The sequence below is a fragment of the Orycteropus afer genome, unplaced genomic scaffold (assembly GCF_000298275.1).
Source record: "Orycteropus afer afer isolate SDZICR_OR568_19922 unplaced genomic scaffold, OryAfe1.0 scaffold00037, whole genome shotgun sequence".
NCBI classification, from domain to species: Eukaryota; Metazoa; Chordata; class Mammalia; order Tubulidentata; family Orycteropodidae; genus Orycteropus; species Orycteropus afer.
Genome location: NW_006921624.1, coordinates 14,644,111 through 14,665,576, shown reverse-complemented (window position 1 = coordinate 14,665,576; position 21,466 = coordinate 14,644,111). Strand labels below are relative to the sequence as shown.

The window sequence follows — 21,466 nt, the reverse complement described above, 5'->3', positions numbered from 1 at the left end:
TTGAACCACCAGCCTTCTGGTTAGCAGTCAAATGCCTTAGCCACTATGCTACCAGAGCTCCTAAGTCTACCCAGAGGCATCCCAGAAGAAAGGCCTGGCAATCTACTTCCAAAAAAGCCACTAAAAACCCTATAGAGCATGATATTTATTCTTATTTAATTCTCTCTCAAAGATAATTGACTTCTTAAGCAAAAACAATACCATGTATTACGGGATTTATAACATGTAAAATCAAAATGTATGACACAGTAGCACAAAGATTAGTAGGGGAGAAATGAAAGCATACTATTGTAAGATTCTTATCCTGAACCTGAAGTGATATAAATTGAAGATAGATTGTGATAAGTTGAATATGTAGACTAAACTGAAACTCACTGCCATCAAGTTGATTCTGACTCATAGAGACCCCCATTGGGTTTCCAAGGCTGTAAATCTTTACCAAAATAGATTGCCTCGTCTTTCTCCTGCAGGGCAGCTGGTGGTTTGAACTGCCAACCTTTTTGTTGGCAGCCTAATACTTTAACCATTATGCCAGCAGAACTCCTAATATGTAGATTGTAACCCTAAATCAACCACTAAAATAACAAAACAAAGACCTTTGGCTAATATACAATAAAACAAATAAAACAGAATTATAAAAAATATTCAATTCAAAAAGGGCAGAAACCAACGATAAAGGGAAGAACTTCTCATCAGAAACTATGGAAGTCAGGCAACAATGGGATAACATTTTTAAAAAGCTGAAAGGGGTGGTGGGTTTGGCAATCTGTTTATACTTAAAGGAAATAAAAATAAAGATGAAATAAAGACATTTTTAGCAAATAAAAGACCTACACAACAATACATGTCAAAGGATGCTCTTCAGGTAGAAGAAAAATTAGACCAGAAAAAATTTAAATCTCACAAAGGAATGCTAAGTGCTGGAAACGGACATTATATGTACAAATATAAAAGATACTTTTTTAATTTTTAATTTCCTTAAAAGGTAATTGACTGTTTAAAGAAAACAATAGCACTGTATTTTGGGGTTCATATTATATATGGGGGAAAATATATGGCAACAATCGCACAAAAGACAGAAGGAAGAGTGGCAGTGTAGTGGGAGAAGGGTCTCAGCATCATGTATGAAATGGTAACTGTATTTGAAGATAGACTGTGCTAAGTTAAAGCTGTATGTTGTAAACTTTACCAAAACTACTGAAAATACAAAACCAAAAAATAGAACTGATAACCTTCTAGTGGAGATAAATGAAATTTTTCAAAATAATCTGAAAGAAGGCAAGAAAAGAGAAAGAGTAAAGAGGGAACAAAGAACCAATAGGCCCAACAGAAAACAAATAACAAGATGCTAGATTTAAATTCAGCTGCCTAAGGCATTTGACTGCTAACCAGAAGGCTGGCAGTTCAAACCCACCAGCCACTCCTCAGAAGGAAGGTTGGGCAATCTACTTCCATAGTGATACCACCTCAGAAACCCAAAGAGGGTTCACTATGAGTCGGATCCATCTCGACAGCAGTGAGTTTGGTTCAGTTTTATCTTAAAAATCCACCACTTGCCTATGAGTTTGTCGTCCTGTGGTAGCTTACGTGTTGCTATGATGCTAGATGCTATGCCACCAATATTTCAGATGCCACCTGTGGTGGATGGCTTTCAGCAGAGCTTCCAGGCTAAGACAGACTAGAAGAAGGAAGAGGCAGTCTACTTCTGAAAAAATTAGCCACTGAAAACCTTAAGAATATCAGTGAAACATTGTCTGATGCACTGCCAGGTGGTGAGCCCTTCAGGTTGGAAGGCATTCACAATACAGCTGGGGAAGAGCTACTTCCTCAAAGAAGAGTTGACCTTAATGACGTGGATGGAGTAAAGCTTTCTAGACCTTCATTTGTTGATGTGGGATGACTCAAAACGAGAAGCAGCTGCATACATCCATTAATCATTGGAATGTGGAATGTAGGAAAATTGGAAGCCCTCAGAAATGAAATGGAATGTGCAAAGATCGATATCCTTGGTGTTAATGAGCTGAAATGGACTGGTATTGGCCATTCTGAATTAGACAATCATATGGTCTGCTATGCTGGGATGACAGGGAGGAATGGCATCACATTCATTGTGAAAAAGAACATTTCAAGATTTCTCCTGAAGTACATTGCCATCAATGATAGGGTAATATCCATGTAGTTTCAAGGAAGACCAGTTAATACAACTATTATTCAAACTTATACACTAACCACTAATGTCAAAGATGAAGAAATTGAAGATTTTTTACCAACTTCTGCAGTCTGAAATTGATCAAACATGCAATCGAGGCATTTCTAATTGCTAGTGATTGGGAGCTCTGGTAGTGTAGTGGGTAAGACATTTGGCTGCTAGCCATAATGTCAGCAGTTCAAACCCACCAGCCACTCTGCAAGAGGAAGATGAGGCAGTCTACTGCTGTAAAGATTTATGGCCTCGGAAGCCCAATGGAGGGTCACTATAAGTCAAAATCAACTGGATGGCAGTGGGTTTAGTATTTTTTGGCTTAGTGATAATGTAAATATAAGAAACAAAGAAGAAGGATCAATAGTTGGAAAATATGGCCTTGGTGATAGAAAATACACAGGAGATTGCATGATAGAATTTTGCAAGACAAATGACTTATTTGTTGAAAATACTGTTTTTCAACAGTGTAAATGGTGACTGTACATGTGGCCCTCACTGGATGAAATAAACAGGAATCAAATCAACTACATCTGTGAAAAGAGGCATTAGAGAAGCTGAATAGCATCAGTCAGAACAAGGCCTGGAGCCAACTGCAGAACAGACCATCAATTGCCCATATGCAAGTTCAAGTTGAAGCTAAAAAAAATAAAAACAAGTCACAAGAGCCAAAGTATGATCTTCAGTATATCCCACCTGAATTTAGAGAGCATCTCAAGAACAGATTGGATGCATTGAATACTAGTGACTACCCGAGTTGCAGGAGGACATCAAGGGCATCATTCATATAGGAAGAAAGCAAAAAGGTCATTAAAAGACAGGAAAGAAAGAAAAGACCAACGTGGATGTCAGGAGAGACTCTGAAACTTGTCTTTGAATGGAGAGTAGCTAAAGCAAATGGAAGAAATGATGAAGTAAAAGAGCTGAACAGAAGATTTCAAAGGGTGGCTCGAGAAGACAAAGACTTATCATGAAGTGTGCAAAGACCTGGAGTCAATAGACCAAAAGGGACTGTGCTTGGCATTTCTAAAGCTGAAAGAACTGAAGAAAAAATTCAAACCTCAAGTTGTAATATTGAAGGGTTCTGTGGGCAAAATATTGAGTGACTCAGGAAGCATCAAAAGAACATGAAAGGAGTGTACAGAGTCACTGTATTGAAAAGAATTAATTGATGTTCAACCATTTTGGGAGGTAGCATATGATCAAGACCTCTAATGTCAGTGAAGGAGGAAGTTCAGACTGTACTGAAGGCTTTGGTGAAAAACAAGAAGACATACAATCTTACGTGTGTGTGCACTTAATAATGAAGCATAAAAGAAAATGAAGTAAAATCACAAAACTGAAAAAGCACAATTATAATTGCAGATTTAAATGCTTCTTTCTTGGTAATTTATAGAACAAGCAGACAGAAAATAAGTAGGGATAAGGAACATTTGAAAAAAACACTATCTAGCTTGACCTAAATAGCATTTGTACAACACTTTAGAACATACATTCTTTCTTAGTACACATGGAATATTTACCAAGGTAGACCATATGGTGAGCCATAAAACAAGTCTCAATTAATTTAAAAGGATTGAAATCATGCAGATTACATTTTCTATCCACAACAGAATTAAATTATAAGTCACTAACAACTACATAGATAATTCCTAAACATTTGGAAATTAGCATGCTACTAAGTAACCCATGTACCAAGGAAGAAATCACAAGGGAAGTTATGAGATATTTTGAACTAAATGAAAAGAAAAACACAACTTATCAAAATTGTGGGCTGCAGCTAATGTAATGCTCAGAGAAAAATTTATAGCTTTAAATGTTCATATTATAAAAGAAGGTAGGTCTAGAATCAAATAATATGAAACAAGAAGAACTTCAAGAAATAAATATATAACTGTGGAAATAAAATAAATATATTGGGGGTAGACCTAGACAAAGAGAGAATTAATAATTTTAAGAAAGATTTGAAAAACCTACCCAAATTACAGCACAGATAGCAAGGTTATGGCAGTTTAGAAGAACGGTTAAGATATAGACATTAAGGAAGACTCGGATTCCTAAAACCATGTAGAAGAAGGGACATTACTACCAACCTTACAGAAATAGGATTCTAAGGAAATACAGTGGACAGTTGTGTGCCAGTAAATTAGATGAAATGAACAAATTCCTAGAAAGACACAAACTACCAAAACTGACTCAAAAAGAAATAGAAACTCTGAATAGACTAATTTCAGTAGACAAATAGAGATAGAATTTGTAAAAAAAAATCTACCCACAAAGAAAAGCCCAGACTCAGATAGCTTCAAACCCAGTACATATGAAAATGAGCATATACCATGAGTAAGTTGGATTTATTGCATGAATGTAAGGTTGTTTTAATATCCAAAGATTAATGCATTATATCAATAGAATAAAGTACAAAAACTACACGATCATCTCAATAGATGCAGAAAAAGCATTTGAGAGCATCCAGCACCCTTTTATGACCAAAAACAAAACAAAACACTCAACAAACTAAGAATAGAAGTGAACTTTCTCAACTAGATAAGAGGCATCTAAACCCATAGCTAATGTCAGATTAGTGGCTGAAGAGTGCATTTTTTTCCCTTAAGATCAGGAACAGGACATGGACGTCTCTTCTTGCCACTTGTATTTAACATTGTACTAAAGGTTCTAACCAAGGCATTAGGCAGCAAAATGAAAGACAAGGCATCCAGATTAGAAAGGAAGATATAAAACTATCTCTTAGCAGATAATATGATCTTGTATATAGAAAATCCTAAGAAATCCACTAAAAACTTATTAGAATAAATGACACAGCCAGCTACCCAGAGAGACCGAGTAGTTGAACCTGTGGGCTTGGGACCATAGTCGCAGGGGTCATCAAGCTCAATTGGCATAACATACTACACAAAACATTGTTCCACCTCCGATCTTGGCAAATAGCAACTGGGATCTTAAAAGCTAGCAAGCTGCCATCTAGATGCAACTATGGGTCTCTCCTCATCCAGAACAAAGAAGAGTGACGAAAACCGAAATTCATGGAAACAATTAGTCCTAGCGACTGGTACTCCATCTGATCTGCAGCCTATATGACTATGAGACCAGAAGAACTAGATGGTGCCCGGCTACCACTGCCTTCCACTTGAAAGGGGATCTATGCAGGAGATCCTTGATAGAGAGGGAGAACAATGTGGAACAAAACTCAAAATCGTTGGAGGAGGAAAAGGGGGGGACCAGGTTTGCTGGTCCGATAGAGCTGGGTGGAACCACTGAGACTATGGCCCCTAGCTGCCCTTCGGGTCTGGAATTGAACCCACACCTGTGGTTTCCAGCCAAACAAAAGACAGGCATATGAGTTGAACATTTACCTGAGGTAGATACACTCCTTGGAGAGAACAGTCATGGGAGAAAGAAGGGCTGCTTATGCACAGGGAGACAGCTCAGGGGACAGGAGCCCATGGAGAGATGGACACTGGGAAGAGGTAACTGTGGGGAGGAGATAGAAGGGGAGCTGTTGCATTGTGGTAAACTGTGGTCAATGTCATGAGACAGTGTATATGAACTGCATGTATGGAAAGTGAATTTGCTCTGTAAACCTTCACCCAAATAACAATAAAATAAAAAAATAAAAAAAAACCCTATTAGAATAAATGAGTTTAGCAAGGTTGCAAGATATGTAGTCAGTATACAAAAAGCAATTGTATTTCTTTACAGTAGTAATGAGAAACCAAAAATAAAAAAAAAATTAAGAAAACAATTCTATTTATAATGAGAGCAAAAAGAATAAAATAGCATGTAGATAAGGAAGGGGACATTTGATAGAATTGAAGAACCATTTATAATTTTTTTGTAAAGGCTCTTAAACAGGGGCCCTTTTAAAGTTTAACAGGAATTGAAGGGGATTTCTTTAAAAAGGAAAAAGCTACCTACAATAATAGCATTCTTGATGGCCAAATTTTTAAAGCATTCTTTTTAAAATCAGGGATGAGACAAGGAAACCTATCACCACTGCTTCCATTTACTATAAGCCCTAGCTTGTGGAGAAAAATAAGAAAAAGACAGAAAATGTGTAAGTATTGGAGTAGAAAATTGACATTATTCTCAGATGATGTGATTGTCTACATAGGACCCCATGGGAATCCACAAGCATATTACTAGAAACAGTAAAATAATTTAGCAAAGTATATTAACATCAGTGTATCAATATCAATTGCTTATCAGTGGACTATTAACAAAGAGAAAAAAATATTTTAAGGCTACCATTTACAATAACAACAGAAGATTTAAATTACCCATATTATTAAATCTAGTGAGTCAGTTCTCAGTCCTCATTTTACTTGATTTTAAGTTTGTCACTCTTTCCCCCTTAGTATCTTTTCTTCACCCTTTTGATTGTCTTCTTATTTGATAGGTTTCTGTCTCCTTTTCTTGTTCCTCCTCTTCTCCTGGGCTCTTCATGTTGACGTGTGCCAAGACAAGACTCAGTCAGACTTAATTCTTTTCTTTGTCTGTCCTTCTTGCCTGGGCGCCCTCTTCCTGGCCCATGGAGTTAAAGACCGTCTGCATGCTTTGTTGTCAGATGCTTGTGAGTCAGTTCCCACTCACAGCGACCTGTGTACAAAAAGAACGAAACTCTGCCTGGTCCTGCACCATCCTCACAGTTATTGCTATGTTGGAGCCCAATGTTGCAGCCACTGTGTCAATTTATCTCATTGAGGGTCTTCATCTTTTTCACTGACCCTCCAAGTATGATGTCCTTCTCCAGGGACTGATCTCTCCTGAAAACATGTCCCAAATATGTAAGACAAAGTCTGAAGCAAATGAACATTCCAGGTATTCTACTTCCAAGATAGATTTGTTTGTTCTTCTGGCAGAATATATTTATTATTCTTTCCAACATCATAATTCAGAGGCATCAACTCTTCCTCAGTCTTCCTTATTCATTGTCCAGCTTTTGCATGCATATGAGGCGATTGAAAATACCATGGCTTGCATCAGGTTCACCTCAGTCCTCAAAGGGACATCTTTGCTTTTTAACACTTTAAAGAGGTTTTTTGCAGCTGAGTTGCCCAATGCAGTACATCTTTTGATTTCTTGACTGCTGCTTCCATGGACGTTGATTGTAGATCTTAGTAAAATGAAATGCTTGACAACTTCAAACTTTTCTCTGTTTGTTATGACGTTACTTATTGGTCCAGTTGTGAGGATTTTTATTTTCTTTGTGTTGAAATGTTACATACTATAGTCCTTGACCTTCTTCAGTAAATGCTTCAAGTTGTCTTCACTTTCAGCCAGCAAGGTTGTGTCATCTGCATATCACAAGGTGTGGAGTCTTCCTCCAATCCTGGTGCCACATTCTTCCTTAACAGAGTCCAGCTTCTCAGGTTATTTGCTCAGCACACAGATTGAATAAGCATAGTGAAAGGATACAACCCTGATGCATACCTTTCCTGATTTTAAAACATACAGTGCCTCCTTGTTCTGTTCCAACAACTGCCTCTTGGTCTGTGTACAGGTTCCTCACGAATACAATAAAGTGTTCTTGCATTTCCATTATTTGCAAGGTTATCCATAATTTGTTATGATCCTCATAGTCAAGTGCCTTTGCATAGTCAATAAAACACAGGTAGACATCTTTCTTGTACTCTCTGCGTTAAGCCAAGATCCATTTGATATCAGCGTTTCAGGAGGTAGGATATGATCAAGAACCTATAGTACTGAAGAAGCCCAAGCTACACTGAAGGCATTGATGAAAAACAGGGCTCTAGGAATTGACAGGATGCCCATTGAGACATTTCAGCAAATGTGTGCAGTGCTGGAAGTAGTCACTTGTCTGTGTCAAGAAATTTGGAAGACAACTACATGAGCAACTGGAAGAGATCCATATTTGTGCCCATTCAAAAAGATGATCCAACAGAATGCAGAAATTATCAAACAATATCATTAGTATCACATGCAAGTAAAATTTTGCTAAAGAAAATTCAAAACAATTGCAGCTGTACATCAACAAGAAGGTGCCAGAAATTCAAGCCAGATGCAGAAGAGGTCATGGAACAAGGGATATCATTGCTGCTATCAGGCAGATTTTTATACTGGTCATAAATTTATATCTCCCATCACATTTCTCTCTTGAACTCCTGACTCTCACATCCAGTATACACTTATCTTCTCCATTAGATGAGTAATAGACACCTCAAACCACAGCTGAAATGGAGTTTCTGACCATCTGTGCTACCTTTTCCCCTCAGTTGGTGACAATTCCATGCTTTCAGTTCACTAATAAAACTTTGGAGTTAGTCAAGAAAGACATGTAAACCAAAAACCACATTGAGAATGGCTAAAATTACAAAGACTGACATTATCAAGTTTTGGTAAGGATACAGAGCAACCAGAGCCCTGTGCCTTACTAGTGGGAGTGTAAATGGTACAACCAAAACCAATCAAACAGGAGAAGCACCAGTAAAAGACATTAACAAATGTTAAACAACAGCAAAAAGGAAACCTGTATGGACAATAAACATGAAAAATGGCCAAAATCATTAGTAATCAGGGAAATGCAAATTAAAACTACAACAAAACACTATGTAATACTTACAAATTGCCAAAAAATAAGAAATATGATTATTATCAGTATTGGTGAAGATATGGAGCAAAAGGAATATTATCACTCTGAGAGGACTATATTAATGCAATTGTTTGCAATACAATTTGGAACTGTCATATAAAGTTGAACATAAGCATATGCAAGAACCAGCGATACCACCTTTAGGGATTAACCCCAGAGAAAAATCTTTCACTTGAGCACCAGAAGGTATGTAAGGTGCCTGATTCATAATAGCAGAAAACAGGATACAATCCAAATGCCCATGATCACAGGAATAGATAACTAAACTATGTATGTTCAAACAATGGAATATTATACAACAGTGAAAATAAGTACTACAGGAACCCACATCAATAAGGCTAAATCATAGATACATAATATTGAGTGATAAAAGCAATTTACAGCCTATGCAATATATATAGCATTAGAATAATTGGTACAATTTTAGTGTGGACTATGGTTTAGATGGGAGCTTTGGTGGCATAGTGCCTAAGGCATCTGAAAGCTAACCAGAAGGCTGGTGGTTCAAACATACCATCCACTCCCTAGAAGGAAGGTTGGGCAATCTACTTCTGTAGTGGTATCGCCTCGGATATCACTACTTGGGGGGGGGATACCCCACTGCAAGGAGGGGTCGCTATGAGTCAGACCTGACTCGTCGGCAGCGGGTTTTATGGTTTAGATAATGTTCTTGTATCAGTGTTAAATATACTCATTCTAAAACTACTATATTTATTTAAAAGAATGTCCTTTTTATAGGAAATATATAATGAAGTGTTTATTGGTAAAGAAATGTATCTGCAACTTACTCTCAAAATCAGAAAAATATATAAATACAGAGAAGGACAGAGAGAAAGCACATAAATGTACAGCAAATGGGACAAAAAGGCAGTGGTTGCTAAATCTTGGTGAAGGATAAATGAGCTCTTTATGCGATTGCAGCTTTCTTCTAAGTTTGAAATTACATCAGAGTAAAACATTAAATGCAAAAAGTGAGTTCTAGAAGTGTGACATACTATGATGCCAGTTTTGCAAAGCTCAAAAGCAAGCAAAACACTTGGCAACGTATTACATAAGAATGCATGCATATGTGATAAAATTTTGGGGAAAGACTGAGCAGTGATAAGGCAAAATCCAAGACAGTTTCCACAGTGGGGGTTGGAAGGCAGAAGAGTTGAACAGAGGAAGAATATGTTGTATATGAAACGGAGTAATGGTTTCATTCTAATAGCTGGCTCATATGTGTTGAGTTTTTAAATTCTCTTTCATAACATATCTAAATTACATCTATTTTAAAAGTATATCAAATAGTGCAAAAAGAAGTAAATGATAATTTAAAAAATAGGTTGTAATTAGCAACTCTGAGGGTCAAGTGGATGGTGAAGAGAGCCAGGGACTCTCGTCATGTTTCCCAATTTTCTCCAAAAGTTCTTCGGTTTGTGTGGAAACAGGAATGCCAACTGGTTCATGATTGTCCACTAGAGGGCAGAAAACCAAGGGAAAGCTCTCACTCGAGTGCATCATTCCAGTTAACAGTCTGTTGTTATGTGCCGTCAAGTCGCACCCGACTCATAGCGACCCCTCCTTGGGTTTCCGAGGCAGTATAACTACGGAAGTAGATTGCCCAACCTTCCTTCCAAGGAGTTAACAGTCTAAGAAACCTTAATAAACAAGTGGTTGAATAGGCATCTCCCACTATGGTCTCCAAGATTATAACAGGGAACCTGCTCATAACTCATTAGGAGCCCTGGAGTACTTTGTGCATCTCCAGAGTTTGTTTCTATAGTAACAGTATTAATAATGAGCTCGGGTAGTACAGTGGTTAAAGCATTCTGATGCTAACCAAAAATGTCAGCAATTCAAACCCACTAGTCACTTGATGGAAGAAAGATGAGGCAGTCTGCTTCCATAAAGATTTACAGCCTTGGAAACCCTATGGGGCAGTCCTACTCTGTCCTATAGGGTCGCTGTGAGTTGGAGTCAACTCAGTGGCAGTGAGCTTGGTTTGGTTACTGTGTTCCAGGAACTGTGGTAAACCCTACTGATTCTGTGTCATTTAATCCTCACAGCAAGCCTGCTGTGAAGGCTCAAGCAAGTTCAGCCTTCTTAGATCAAAGGGAAATTTCTAACCCCATTGCCTTTAATATTTCATACTTCTTGTGAGATCTCTAAAGCCTACTCGTTCTCTGGCTTTTTGCTTAAAATTTTCAAAAAATTCACCTATTCCTCTTCGCTTCCATCATCATTACTCCATCCGCACTAACTCTAACTTTTTCTAGGCCAGAGAGCCTGTCTTCCAGACTCTGGGAAATGGTTATGAAGACAATTATCTATTACTGGAAACCTACAAATGTCCACGCAGGGATTAATGAAAGAAGCCTTGTTTCTTTGTGCCCTTCACCACTTAGATATAATATCAACATCCCAAAACCAAAAAAAAAAAAAAAACAAAACTCACTGCTTTCGAGTTGGATCCGATTCATAGTGACCCCTCCTTGAGTTTCCGAGACAGTATCACTACGGGAAGTAGACTGCCTAATCTTCCTTCCGAGGAGGGGCTGGTGAGTTTTAACCACCAGCCTTCTGGTTAGTAGTCAAGTGCCTTAAGCACTACACCAGCAGAGCTCCTATCAACATCCCAGATGGTGAAAATTTCTCACATGTCCAATAGGGTGTGCCTTAACTCCACTTTTAGTATTAATATTTTCATAATTGGCACCTGTGCTGTCTAGAGGGATAATGGTCAAGAATGAAGATATATCCCTATCCTCCGCAATCTGTTCACATCGGGCTACTAAAGCTGAATAATTGTAATCACGTCCTCTGAATAAAGAGGCTGATATGTTAGAGAATTAGCCAGTAGTTCATAAGAAGGAATAGTACCCATCTTCTTCAATCTCACTCTCTTGGTGTCAACACAAGGTATTTTTAGTCTGGATGTGCCCGTAAAAGTAAATATAGCTGGCAACAGACAAGATGGTTTACAACCCTTGGTCATAGTTTGGCAGGTGCTTTTGCTTCGAATTTAGGTGTTTCTTTAAGGGAAACCACAAGGAATCTAATCAGACTTCACAATGTCATCTGAGCAGGCAAAACCTGTACTGCCGTCTCACTCTGTGATCAGGGTGTGGTCCACATTGTATTTTTTCCTACAAATTATCATCTGAAGAGTGACCTGCTCCTCACTGATCCATCCCCCTCAAGGTTGCTGTTTCAATGACGTATTCCTTTGACTTGTTCATTAGAAGATGGAGCATCTTAAGGCTCAATATATATCTTTGTTAATAAAGTTTAGTAATGTGAAAATGAGATTTTTGTCAGCAATGGTTAGTTCAAGATTCATTTTGTTTTCCTATACGGGTACTTAAACTTCATAACCATTTTCTTTACTTTCATCACTGCCCTCCCCCACCCAACATGCTAGACAAGATCATCCCAAAGAGGAGTTTGAGGAATTCCCCAAAAAGTAACTTGATTTTCCTTGCCGTATAACCTCTTTCAAGTGTCAAGGAGCTGTGGTAGTGCTGTGGTTAAAGCATTGGGTTGCTGACCAAAAGGTAGGTGTTTCAAACCCACCAGCTGCTCCACAGGAGAAAGATGGGGCAGGTCTACTCTATCCTGTGGGGTCAACTATGAGTCAGAATTGACTTAGATGCCAATGAGTTTGGTTTGGATTCAAGTGTCCAGGATTACTGTGTATCCAGAACTTGAACTGTGGAATTTGCCAAGCAAGTTGGTTTTCTTTCATACTGTCCTTTCCCACCAAGAATTATCTATCCCATGACCAAGCTTTGGTCATTTTTACATTAAGGAAGTTTATAATCCTTCATGGATTTTGGACTTGGACTTAGTAAGTCAACTCAGAGTGGTCAGTGAAGGAAATGGAATTTTGCCATGGCTTCTTAACAGATTAAAGACCTCAGTAATCTAGAGGAATAATCATTAACCAAAACTCAGCTGAGAAACCGAAGAAGGCAGTCTCATATAGGCAAAACCAAAAAAAAAAAAAAAATCAAATTCACTGCCATGGAGTTGATTCAACTGAGAGCAACCCCTCCTTGGGTTTCCTACTGGTATCTCTACAGAAGTAGATTCCCCAGTCTTCCTTCTGGTCATATAGGCAAGCAATATAAATTTGTGTGACTTGACATTTTTCCAGGAGTTGCTTTGGGTGGCATTTTGCTTTGAACTTGTGGTATTCTGTGGAAATCAATAAAAATATTTTGCATTCTAAGCCAGCTTGTTTTTCCTAACTTGAATGGTAATGAATTTAACCCACATTATCAATTCACTGAATTCCAATTGTATGTATTTCAGGCTTTCTGGTGTGTGTGTGAAGACCAGTCATGAACAAGGTGCAGTTCTTGCCTTCAAGGGGCTTTCAGTCCATTTAGAGAGAAAGAGACATGAATAGATTAGAGGCTGTGAAATATGACAAAGGGGGTAATAAAAGTTTAAATTAAATGGAATCTAATTTATAAAGTGTTCTGGTTACCTAGTGCCACTCTGACAGGAAACATACCACAAATGGGATGGCCTTAACAAGCAGGAGTTTATTCTTACAGTTTGGAGGCTTTAAGTCCAAGTTCAAAGTGCCAGGCTCTAGGGGCTGGGTGAAAGCCCCTCAACCTTGGGGTCCAGCTCTGCCTCCTGCTCCTGGCTCACTGGAGCTAGAGACATTTCTTCACTCAGAAAGCTGCTGACTGCTGAGGCTGACAAAGCCAAGGTTGACAAGTAAAAATGCACAGTCCCGATGTTACCAAATCACATGGCAGGCCAATGACTTAAGTCCATTGTAAGTCCCAAGGTCAGCAGAGCATAGCAGGCTGCTGAGCAACGACCCAGCTACATGCAGGGTCCAAGCGTGCCATAAGCTACAGTCCATTCCAAATGCTTCTCCTTATATACAGGAAGCAGACCACATCCCAAAGGCAGCTACTCAGCTGCTTGTGGTAGATCCCACCATGGAGTTGATTGCCAGTCTCATCATGGGGAATAACTACCACCAGCTGCCCAGCCACTCAACCAGGCCCAGCCAAGTTGACACACAACGTAACCACCACATAAAGTATAAGGAAGTTCACTTTATACAGTTATACTTTGTTTTTTGGTGCAATATCAATCAGATTCTGGTTATAAATTAAATTCCATTTAATTTAAGCTCATCTCCAGATGACAGAGTAGCTTTCCTTAGGGAGGTTGAAGAACTGTATGGGAAGCTGACTTTGAGCTGGATATGGAAAGATGAATAGAGACTGTTGAGATAGAGAAGGTTGGAGGGAAAAAGCATTCCAGCCAGAGGAAGTAGCATGTGCAAAGACTTGGAAACAAGAAAGGGCCTTATTTCTAAGACTGGTGAAAAGTTCAATGAACCTGGAAGATAGAAAAAAAGATAACAGGAGATGAAGCTAGAAAAGAAGTAGGGTAGGTATCAGTTACCTATTGCTGGATAAGAAACCACCCCAAAACTTAGTGGCTTAAAACAACATTCATTTTTCTGCTCGTGATTCAGTAGGTTAGCATTTGGGACTGACGGTTCCAATTTCCAATTTTTACAACAACAGTAAAAAATCTATTATCGGACTCTTGCGTGTCAACGACATACATCTATCTGGCAGTAACTAACGCTGCAGTGTGTAGTGAGAATAACTCTGGCTGTGATGGTTAAGGTTACGTATCAGCTTGGCTAGGCTGTGGTTCTCAGTGTTTTGGCAGTTATGTAATGATGCAGTCCTCCTCTGTCTTGTGGTTTGATAAGGTCATCCTCCGTTTTTGCATAACCCCAATTTTCCTGTAACAAACTGTTCTTCAGAAACTAATCATGTAGATAAGTGAGGAGGGGATGGATCACTAAGAGTGAAGTTTCTGGGTCACATGGTAATTCTATGTTTAACTTTTTGAAGAACTGTCAAACTGTTTCCCACAGTGGCTGCATCATTTTACAATCCCATCAGCAGTAGATGAGGGTTCCAGTTTCTCCACATCCTCACCAGCTCTTGTTCTGATCACAGGCGTCCTAGCAGAGGTAGAGTGTTGCTCTGTTGTGGTTGCTTTGCATTTCCCTAATAATGACTAACAGAGGAGCCCTGGTGGTGCAGTGGTTAAATGTTTGGCTCTAATCGAAAGGTGGGTGGTTCGAACCCACCAGCCACTCTGTGGGAAAAGACGTGGCAGTCTGCTTCCATAAAGATTATAGCCTAGGAACCCTTATCAGGCAGTTCTGCTCTGCCCTTTCGGGTCATTATGAGTTGGAGTTGACTCAATGGCAATGGGTTTAATGCCTAAGAATGTTGAGCATCTTTTCATGCACTTTATATCTTTGCTAAAATGTCTATTTGCTTTTTTTTTTTTTTAACTGGATTGTTTGGATTGTTTATGTTGTTGAGCTGTAAGGAATTCTTTACTTATTTTGTATACTAAACTTTTATCAGATATATGGTTCCCAAAAATTTTCTTCCAATCTGTAGGCTGTCTCTTCACTTTGCTGATAAAGTCCTTTGATACACAGAAGTTTTAATTTTGATGAATTCTAATTTATCTTTTGTTGCTTGTACTTTTGATGTCATATCTAAGAATCGAGTGTCAAAAACTACATCCCAAAGCATTACACCTGTGTTTTCTTCTAAGAGTTGTATGGTTTTACTTCTTATATTTAGGTCCTTAATCCATTTTGAGTTAATCTTCATATATGGTGTGGAGCACAGGGTTAGCTTCATTCCTCTGCGTGTGAAGATCCAGTTGTCCCTGGACTATTTCTTGAAAAGACTATTCTTCCTCCATTGAATGGACCTAGCACCTTTGTCACAAATCATTTGGCTATACATGTATCAATTTGTTCTTATACTCTCAATTCTATTCTATTCTTCTATGTCTATCATTATACCAACACCAGACTGTTTGATTACTGTAGCTTTGTAGTATGTTTTGAAATTTGTTTATTGTCCAGGTTTCCATAGAGATGATTTCTCTCTTTCTTGATCTTGTCCTTTTGAATGGGCCATCATTTGCACTTTCTTTGTGTGCCTTGCAGTATTGTATTGATGCTGGGACATTGTTGCTGTTAGTTGCCAGCAAGCGCTTTCCCACTCATGGTGACCCCATGTGTTCAGAGTAGAACTGCACCACAGGGTTTTCAAGGCTGTGACCTTTGAGAGTAGATGGCCAGGTCTGTCTTTCTAGGCACCTCTGGGTGGGTTTGAGCCACCAGCCTTTTGGCTATGAGCCCCTAACCATTTTCACCACCCAGGACTCCACTAGGACACTGTAGTATTACAATGTGTTAGCTTTCCCAGCTCCCCATAATGTAACGTAATGGTACTTTCAAAAGCACTAAGTTCTGCAGGAAACTCTTGGGCAGGTATAGTCTTCAGACTTTGCCCACCCCTCCCTCCTCTACCCTGTGAGATCTCTGAATCGGATCAAACTCGGATTTTAGTCCTTTAGTGGCTCCTAGACCAATCAGAAGGAGTTCTGGTAGCATAGTGCCTAAGGCATTTGACTGCTAACCAGAAGGCTGGTGGTGGTTCAAACTCACCAACACTCCTCAGAAGCAAGGTTGGGCAATCTACTTTCGTAGTGATACTGCCTTGGAAATCCAAGGAGGGGTCGCTATGAGTTGGGGCCAACTCAATGGCACATAACAACAACAACAACAGACCAATCGGAAAACACACACTGATCAGTATCCCTAGGTTGGCATGGCCTTCAGTCCTTGCTCACTGCTCCCTCCCCAACTCTATGAGAGCTCCGATTCAGGCCAGGCTCAGGTCCCTGCCATCAGGCAGTGACTGTAGTGGCCAGAACATACATCCTGAACAGTCCACCGCGGATGTCTACCTTTTCACTTTGGGGTGAGCGATCAGGGCCCTTCTTAGAGCCCAAGAGAATCATGAGTCAGCCGTGGCTGTGACTGTGGCTCCAGGGCAGCTGTCCGTCTGCCACACCGGGGAGGGGAGGGGTGGGAACCATGGAAGAAGAGATTTTCCTTGTCTTTTTCCAGTTCGTGGCTTCATGCTGCCACCTTTGCTGACCTGTTCAGAGTTGCTTTCCTGTGTTGGTAGGGAGGGTCGAGGTCCTAGACTTGATCATGGCACTGTCTTCGCAGCATCCTCTGGGTGCTTCTTCTGATAGTCTCTCTTGGGCCACTCGTGTGATGCAGTCATCTGGATGTTAGACAGGAGATAGGTCATCTATGCTCCACATGTTCCCACGTTCCAACAGGCTAACCCTGGGCTTCCTCACATGGCAACACCAGGTACTTAGAAGACAAAAAGGCAGAACCTGCCAGGCCCCTTGAGGCCTAGACTTGGAGTTTGCACATTGTCATTCTGCATTCTTTTGGTCAAAGTAAGGCACATGACCAGCCCGGATTCAAGGGGTGGGGAAATAGATTCTCCCTTTTGATAGGCGTAGCATTAAAGTCACATTGCAAAGAGGTGTGTGTACAGGGATGGGAGGAGTTGTTATGGCCATCTTTGCAAACAGTCTACCACAGACTGGAAGCTGATTTTGAAGACTTGCATATAGGGTACACAGTTTGGAATTTATCCAGAGACTAGCAGTGGTAATATTGTTTGTTTTTGTTTTTAAGTACTAAGGTAATAAATAAGACTTCCTTCTCAGCATCCTTTATATAGGAACTCTTCCTCTCCTGTAACCCAGATAGTCACTATAGAAGCTATCATGTTAGCACAGTACACCACCTTTTGCTTCATCATTTAGATCAGGAGTGGACCAATTAGAATCATCCTTTGAATTTTTTTTCTACTGGAAAAGAGAATTGGTCCCATGCCAGTACATGAAAGTACCTGTGGTCAGCACAAAGCAGAGAGATGGTAGAAGGAGTGTATCCTGAGGGCCTTGGAGTCCTCCTGTTCTGATACCCCTTTTTTCCCAGCCTTGTTCAAGTTATGTCTATCTCTTGCCAACAGATGAGTCCTAGCTAATGCAGAGAGAAGTTCACACCTGCAAATAGAGAGTTGAAAGTGATAACATAAAAATCTGAAATGAACTGATGTGAAGTGTAGTAGTTATTGGTAGTATATAAGAAAGGTGGTGTTTTTTGTATTTGATAGACAGCTACCCTACTCCTCCTGATAGCTTTTAAGCTGAATCTGTTGGGTGTTCAAGATCAACAATCATAGTATAGGAATAAAATTATATTTTATCTTTTTTCCTTTCCTGTATACATATAAATATATATATATTTTTTTGATTGACCAGAACCTTCAGAATAGTAGAACTGAATTAGATAATAGCAATGACATTCAGCATACTTATCTTATTCCTGACTTTATAAGAAAGATTCTACTGTTTTTATCCTAAGTAAAATTTTTATGGTTCTTGTCTATGAAATACTGTTCTTCATAGTAAGATGATTTTTTTTTCCAATCTAAATTTAAGTAGAGTTTTAAAATTTGAAATGGATATGAAATCTTTTTCCAATGATTTCTCAGTAGTAAGATTTATATTTTTTCTTTATAATACGACTAAATAAATTATAATAAAATATTTATTAAGATTGAGTCATCCTTACATTTTGTGAAAATCTCTTTTTGTCTTGCTATACTAGTGTTTTATTGCAGTACTGCATTGAACTTTTTTTTGCATGGTAGCATGTTAACTGAAATTAGTGCATATCACATCCATGTCCTCCCTTTGCCCCGTACTAATATACATGTGTTTCTGTTAGCATGGTACCATGTAAAGTGAAGACTACCTGCATTTTAGTTAAGGAAGTTCACTTTATATTGTTATACTTTGTTTTTTGGTGTAGTATCGTTCAGATTCTGATATTAGTGAAGAACCTTTCTGTCTTTTTCCTATGTCCTACATTTTTTTTTTTTTTTTGTAGTAAAAGATACGTAACAAAAAATTTGCCCTTTTAGTCATTTGTCCAGTGTTTAATTTAGTAGCATTGATTAGACTCACCATACTGTGTCACCATCACTACTGTCTACTTTCAGAAGTTTTCCATCATACAGTTGGCTCATTTTTAATCTATAATTCATTTTTTATTTTCTCTTTGACCCAAAGGTTATTAAAAGAATGAATGTAACCTGTACAGTTTCTACTTTATGAACATTTTTTTTGAGACCTTATTTTTGTCTAGGATGTATTTTCAGCCTGAGACTATAAACAAAATCAGGTTTTCTCATAATAGTACCATCTTGAAAATAAAGCTCTTTTTTTTTTTTACTAGCCATTCTTTTTCCCTCCATTATAGCCAAATAAGGAGCTATCTCTAATTGTCATTATAATGATTAATTTTCCATATCATTTGAACTAATATGGTATTAAAACATCATAGGTCACTAAGCCAGAGATATTTCAGGTGCTCTTCAAATAAAAAACCAAGCACCATTAACTTGCTATGTAAAATGGATATATCAGCCATCTTCCCCTACAGCACCATGTTTAGTAACAGGAGTATCCAACAGTTTGTGCAAATATTAAGAAAATTAATGCTGTAGTTATCCAGAGTTTGGTAAGTTTGGTTCAGGAATTCTGCAGAGGGCAGCTGAATTTTGTTGAAGGGAAGGGAGGGAAATGATTTGCTGAAAAAGAGAAGAAAGGACCTTCCAGAGAGGAATAGTAAAAGTTACAAAGGCCAATGATAATAATAATTTATACACACACACACACATATACATGTATATATATTCACGTATATATATGTATGTATGCTTTTCCCACACATGTGTGTTCTGTGTGTGTTCTTGTTAATGTTTATAAGCCCTTTCACATCCACTACTTTCTTTAAGCATTAAAACAATCCTTTGAGAAAGTATTGATTATTGTGTCCCATTTTGCATATTGAAACACTGAGGTTTAAAGATATTAAGTGGAGCCCAGTATGGAACCCAGATCTTTCAGCTTAAAATTCACTGTTCCTTCCACTATATCATGCTAAGTGGTCAGCCCTCTAGAGACTACAAAAAGTCTGGTCCCCATCGCAGCCCCTGGTGAGCATTAGGAGAAGGAAGGAGGGGTCTGGATATCTGGGTATCCTCAAATGTATAACCTCAGTGTTTGTCTCATTTGAGATCCCTGCAGCGAAATTGAATGAGCTGCTCGAGAGCTTTTACGTCACCGTTAAGAAGAGTGACGGCTCAGACTTCCTGGCCACCTCCCTACATGCCATTCGCCGAGGTCTGGACCGCATCTTGAAGAACGCAGGTGTGGGCTTTTCCATCACCAGTAGCACCTTCAGTTCTTCCACCAAGAAACTCAAGGAGAAGCTGTGGGTTCTCAGTAAGGCAGGGATGTCAGGGGCCCGTTCTCGAAACATCGTCTACTTCTCCCTTTCAGATGAGGAGGAGATGTGGCAGGCAGGCTGTCTGGGGGATGACAGCCCCGTCACGCTTCTGTCCACTGTGGTCAAATACAACAGCCAATACTTGAACATGCGGACGCTGCAGGAGCACGCAGACCTGATGTATGGTGACATCGAGCTGCTCAAAGACCCCCAAAACCAGCCCTACTTTGCCCGCACGGACAGTGTAAAGCGAGAGAGCCGCAGCGGTTCCACAAGAGCGTGTCATGGGAAGATCTACCACGAGCATTCCAGGGGACACAAACAGTGCCCCTACTGCCTCCTCTACAAGTACATGTATATCCACCGGCCACCCACCCAAATGGAGGCCAAGGCCCCCTTCTACCTCACCGCCAAGAAGGAGGCCACAGACATGGGCAGCGTGTGGTATGAGGAGCAGAGGATGGGGCTTCGGTCTCTGCGGGGAATTGTCCCAAACTTAGCCAAGAAGGTCAAGCTGGAAAACTGTGAGAACTTCACCTTCGTCTCGTTTACTCAGGTCTCCAGGAGGCTTGGCTCCTACAGCTGCTGCCAGTGACTGTCCCTTGGGTCTGGGCCACTACCCTGCTCACCTGATGTGTGAGAGCCCCCTCAGGAGGCCGCAGCCAGTCAGCAGCAACCCAAAGCACCCAGGAGGCAGGGGTGACAATTACTTCGGGGTCAGGCAGTCTCCATTCAGTGTGGCCTGATAGCCCTGTGACTCTGGATTTGTTTTCTAAACGAGTCTCCATCATTAGCATGTTTTACCTGATTGTTTGTCATCTTTGTTCAGTTACAGAGTAACACAATGTATATTACTGCAGACACAGAGGGAGGAAATTCATTTTATCTTAGTGCCTTTTTAGCACAGGTTTTCTGAAAAAAAAAAAAAAAAGAAAACTGGCTAAATAGTCATTTCTTTTAAAATCCCAGTAGCCTGGTAGCTTTAGAACATTAGAAAATTATCCACTTTGTTGAATTACACTCAGAATAGGGGAGTAGAAAGAGGCAGACATGTTAACTATTTCCGGGAGAAAAATTGCACTTGACACTCCTCTGTATTTTGGTGATGGATAACTTGGTTCTGCAGAGCAAGCCGCCTTCCATGAGAGAAGGTCCTGGAGCTACACTCAGTCATGCTGTTCGAGAGGCAGGGGCTCCCAGCCCTGGAAGAAACTCAGGCTCTGCTGTCAACAGAGACAATTTCATGAAGGAAGATTAACGCACCACGAGAGTGTGTGAGAACAAGGTTCCCAGTGAACAAGGTGGTTCTCAGGGTGCGGGACTTTCAGTGAAAGGGACCTGGAAAAGCAATCTGTGATCAAAATGTGGAAACCTCCCAAAGCAGAAGTGCCTACGTTTTATT

At 39.6% G+C, this 21,466-nt stretch overlaps 1 protein-coding gene across 1 annotated transcript in view; it reads left to right on the top strand.

The window, feature by feature from the left end:
* Window positions 1–20,659, top strand: part of KIAA1958 (KIAA1958 ortholog) — a 101,191-nt gene extending 80,532 nt beyond the window's left edge. The window contains exon 4 of the mRNA XM_007936708.2: window positions 19,853–20,659. Within this exon, the coding sequence (XP_007934899.1) occupies window positions 19,853–20,659 (807 nt within the window). The remainder of the gene's footprint in view (window positions 1–19,852) is intronic.
* The last annotated feature ends 807 nt before the right edge of the window (window positions 20,660–21,466 follow it).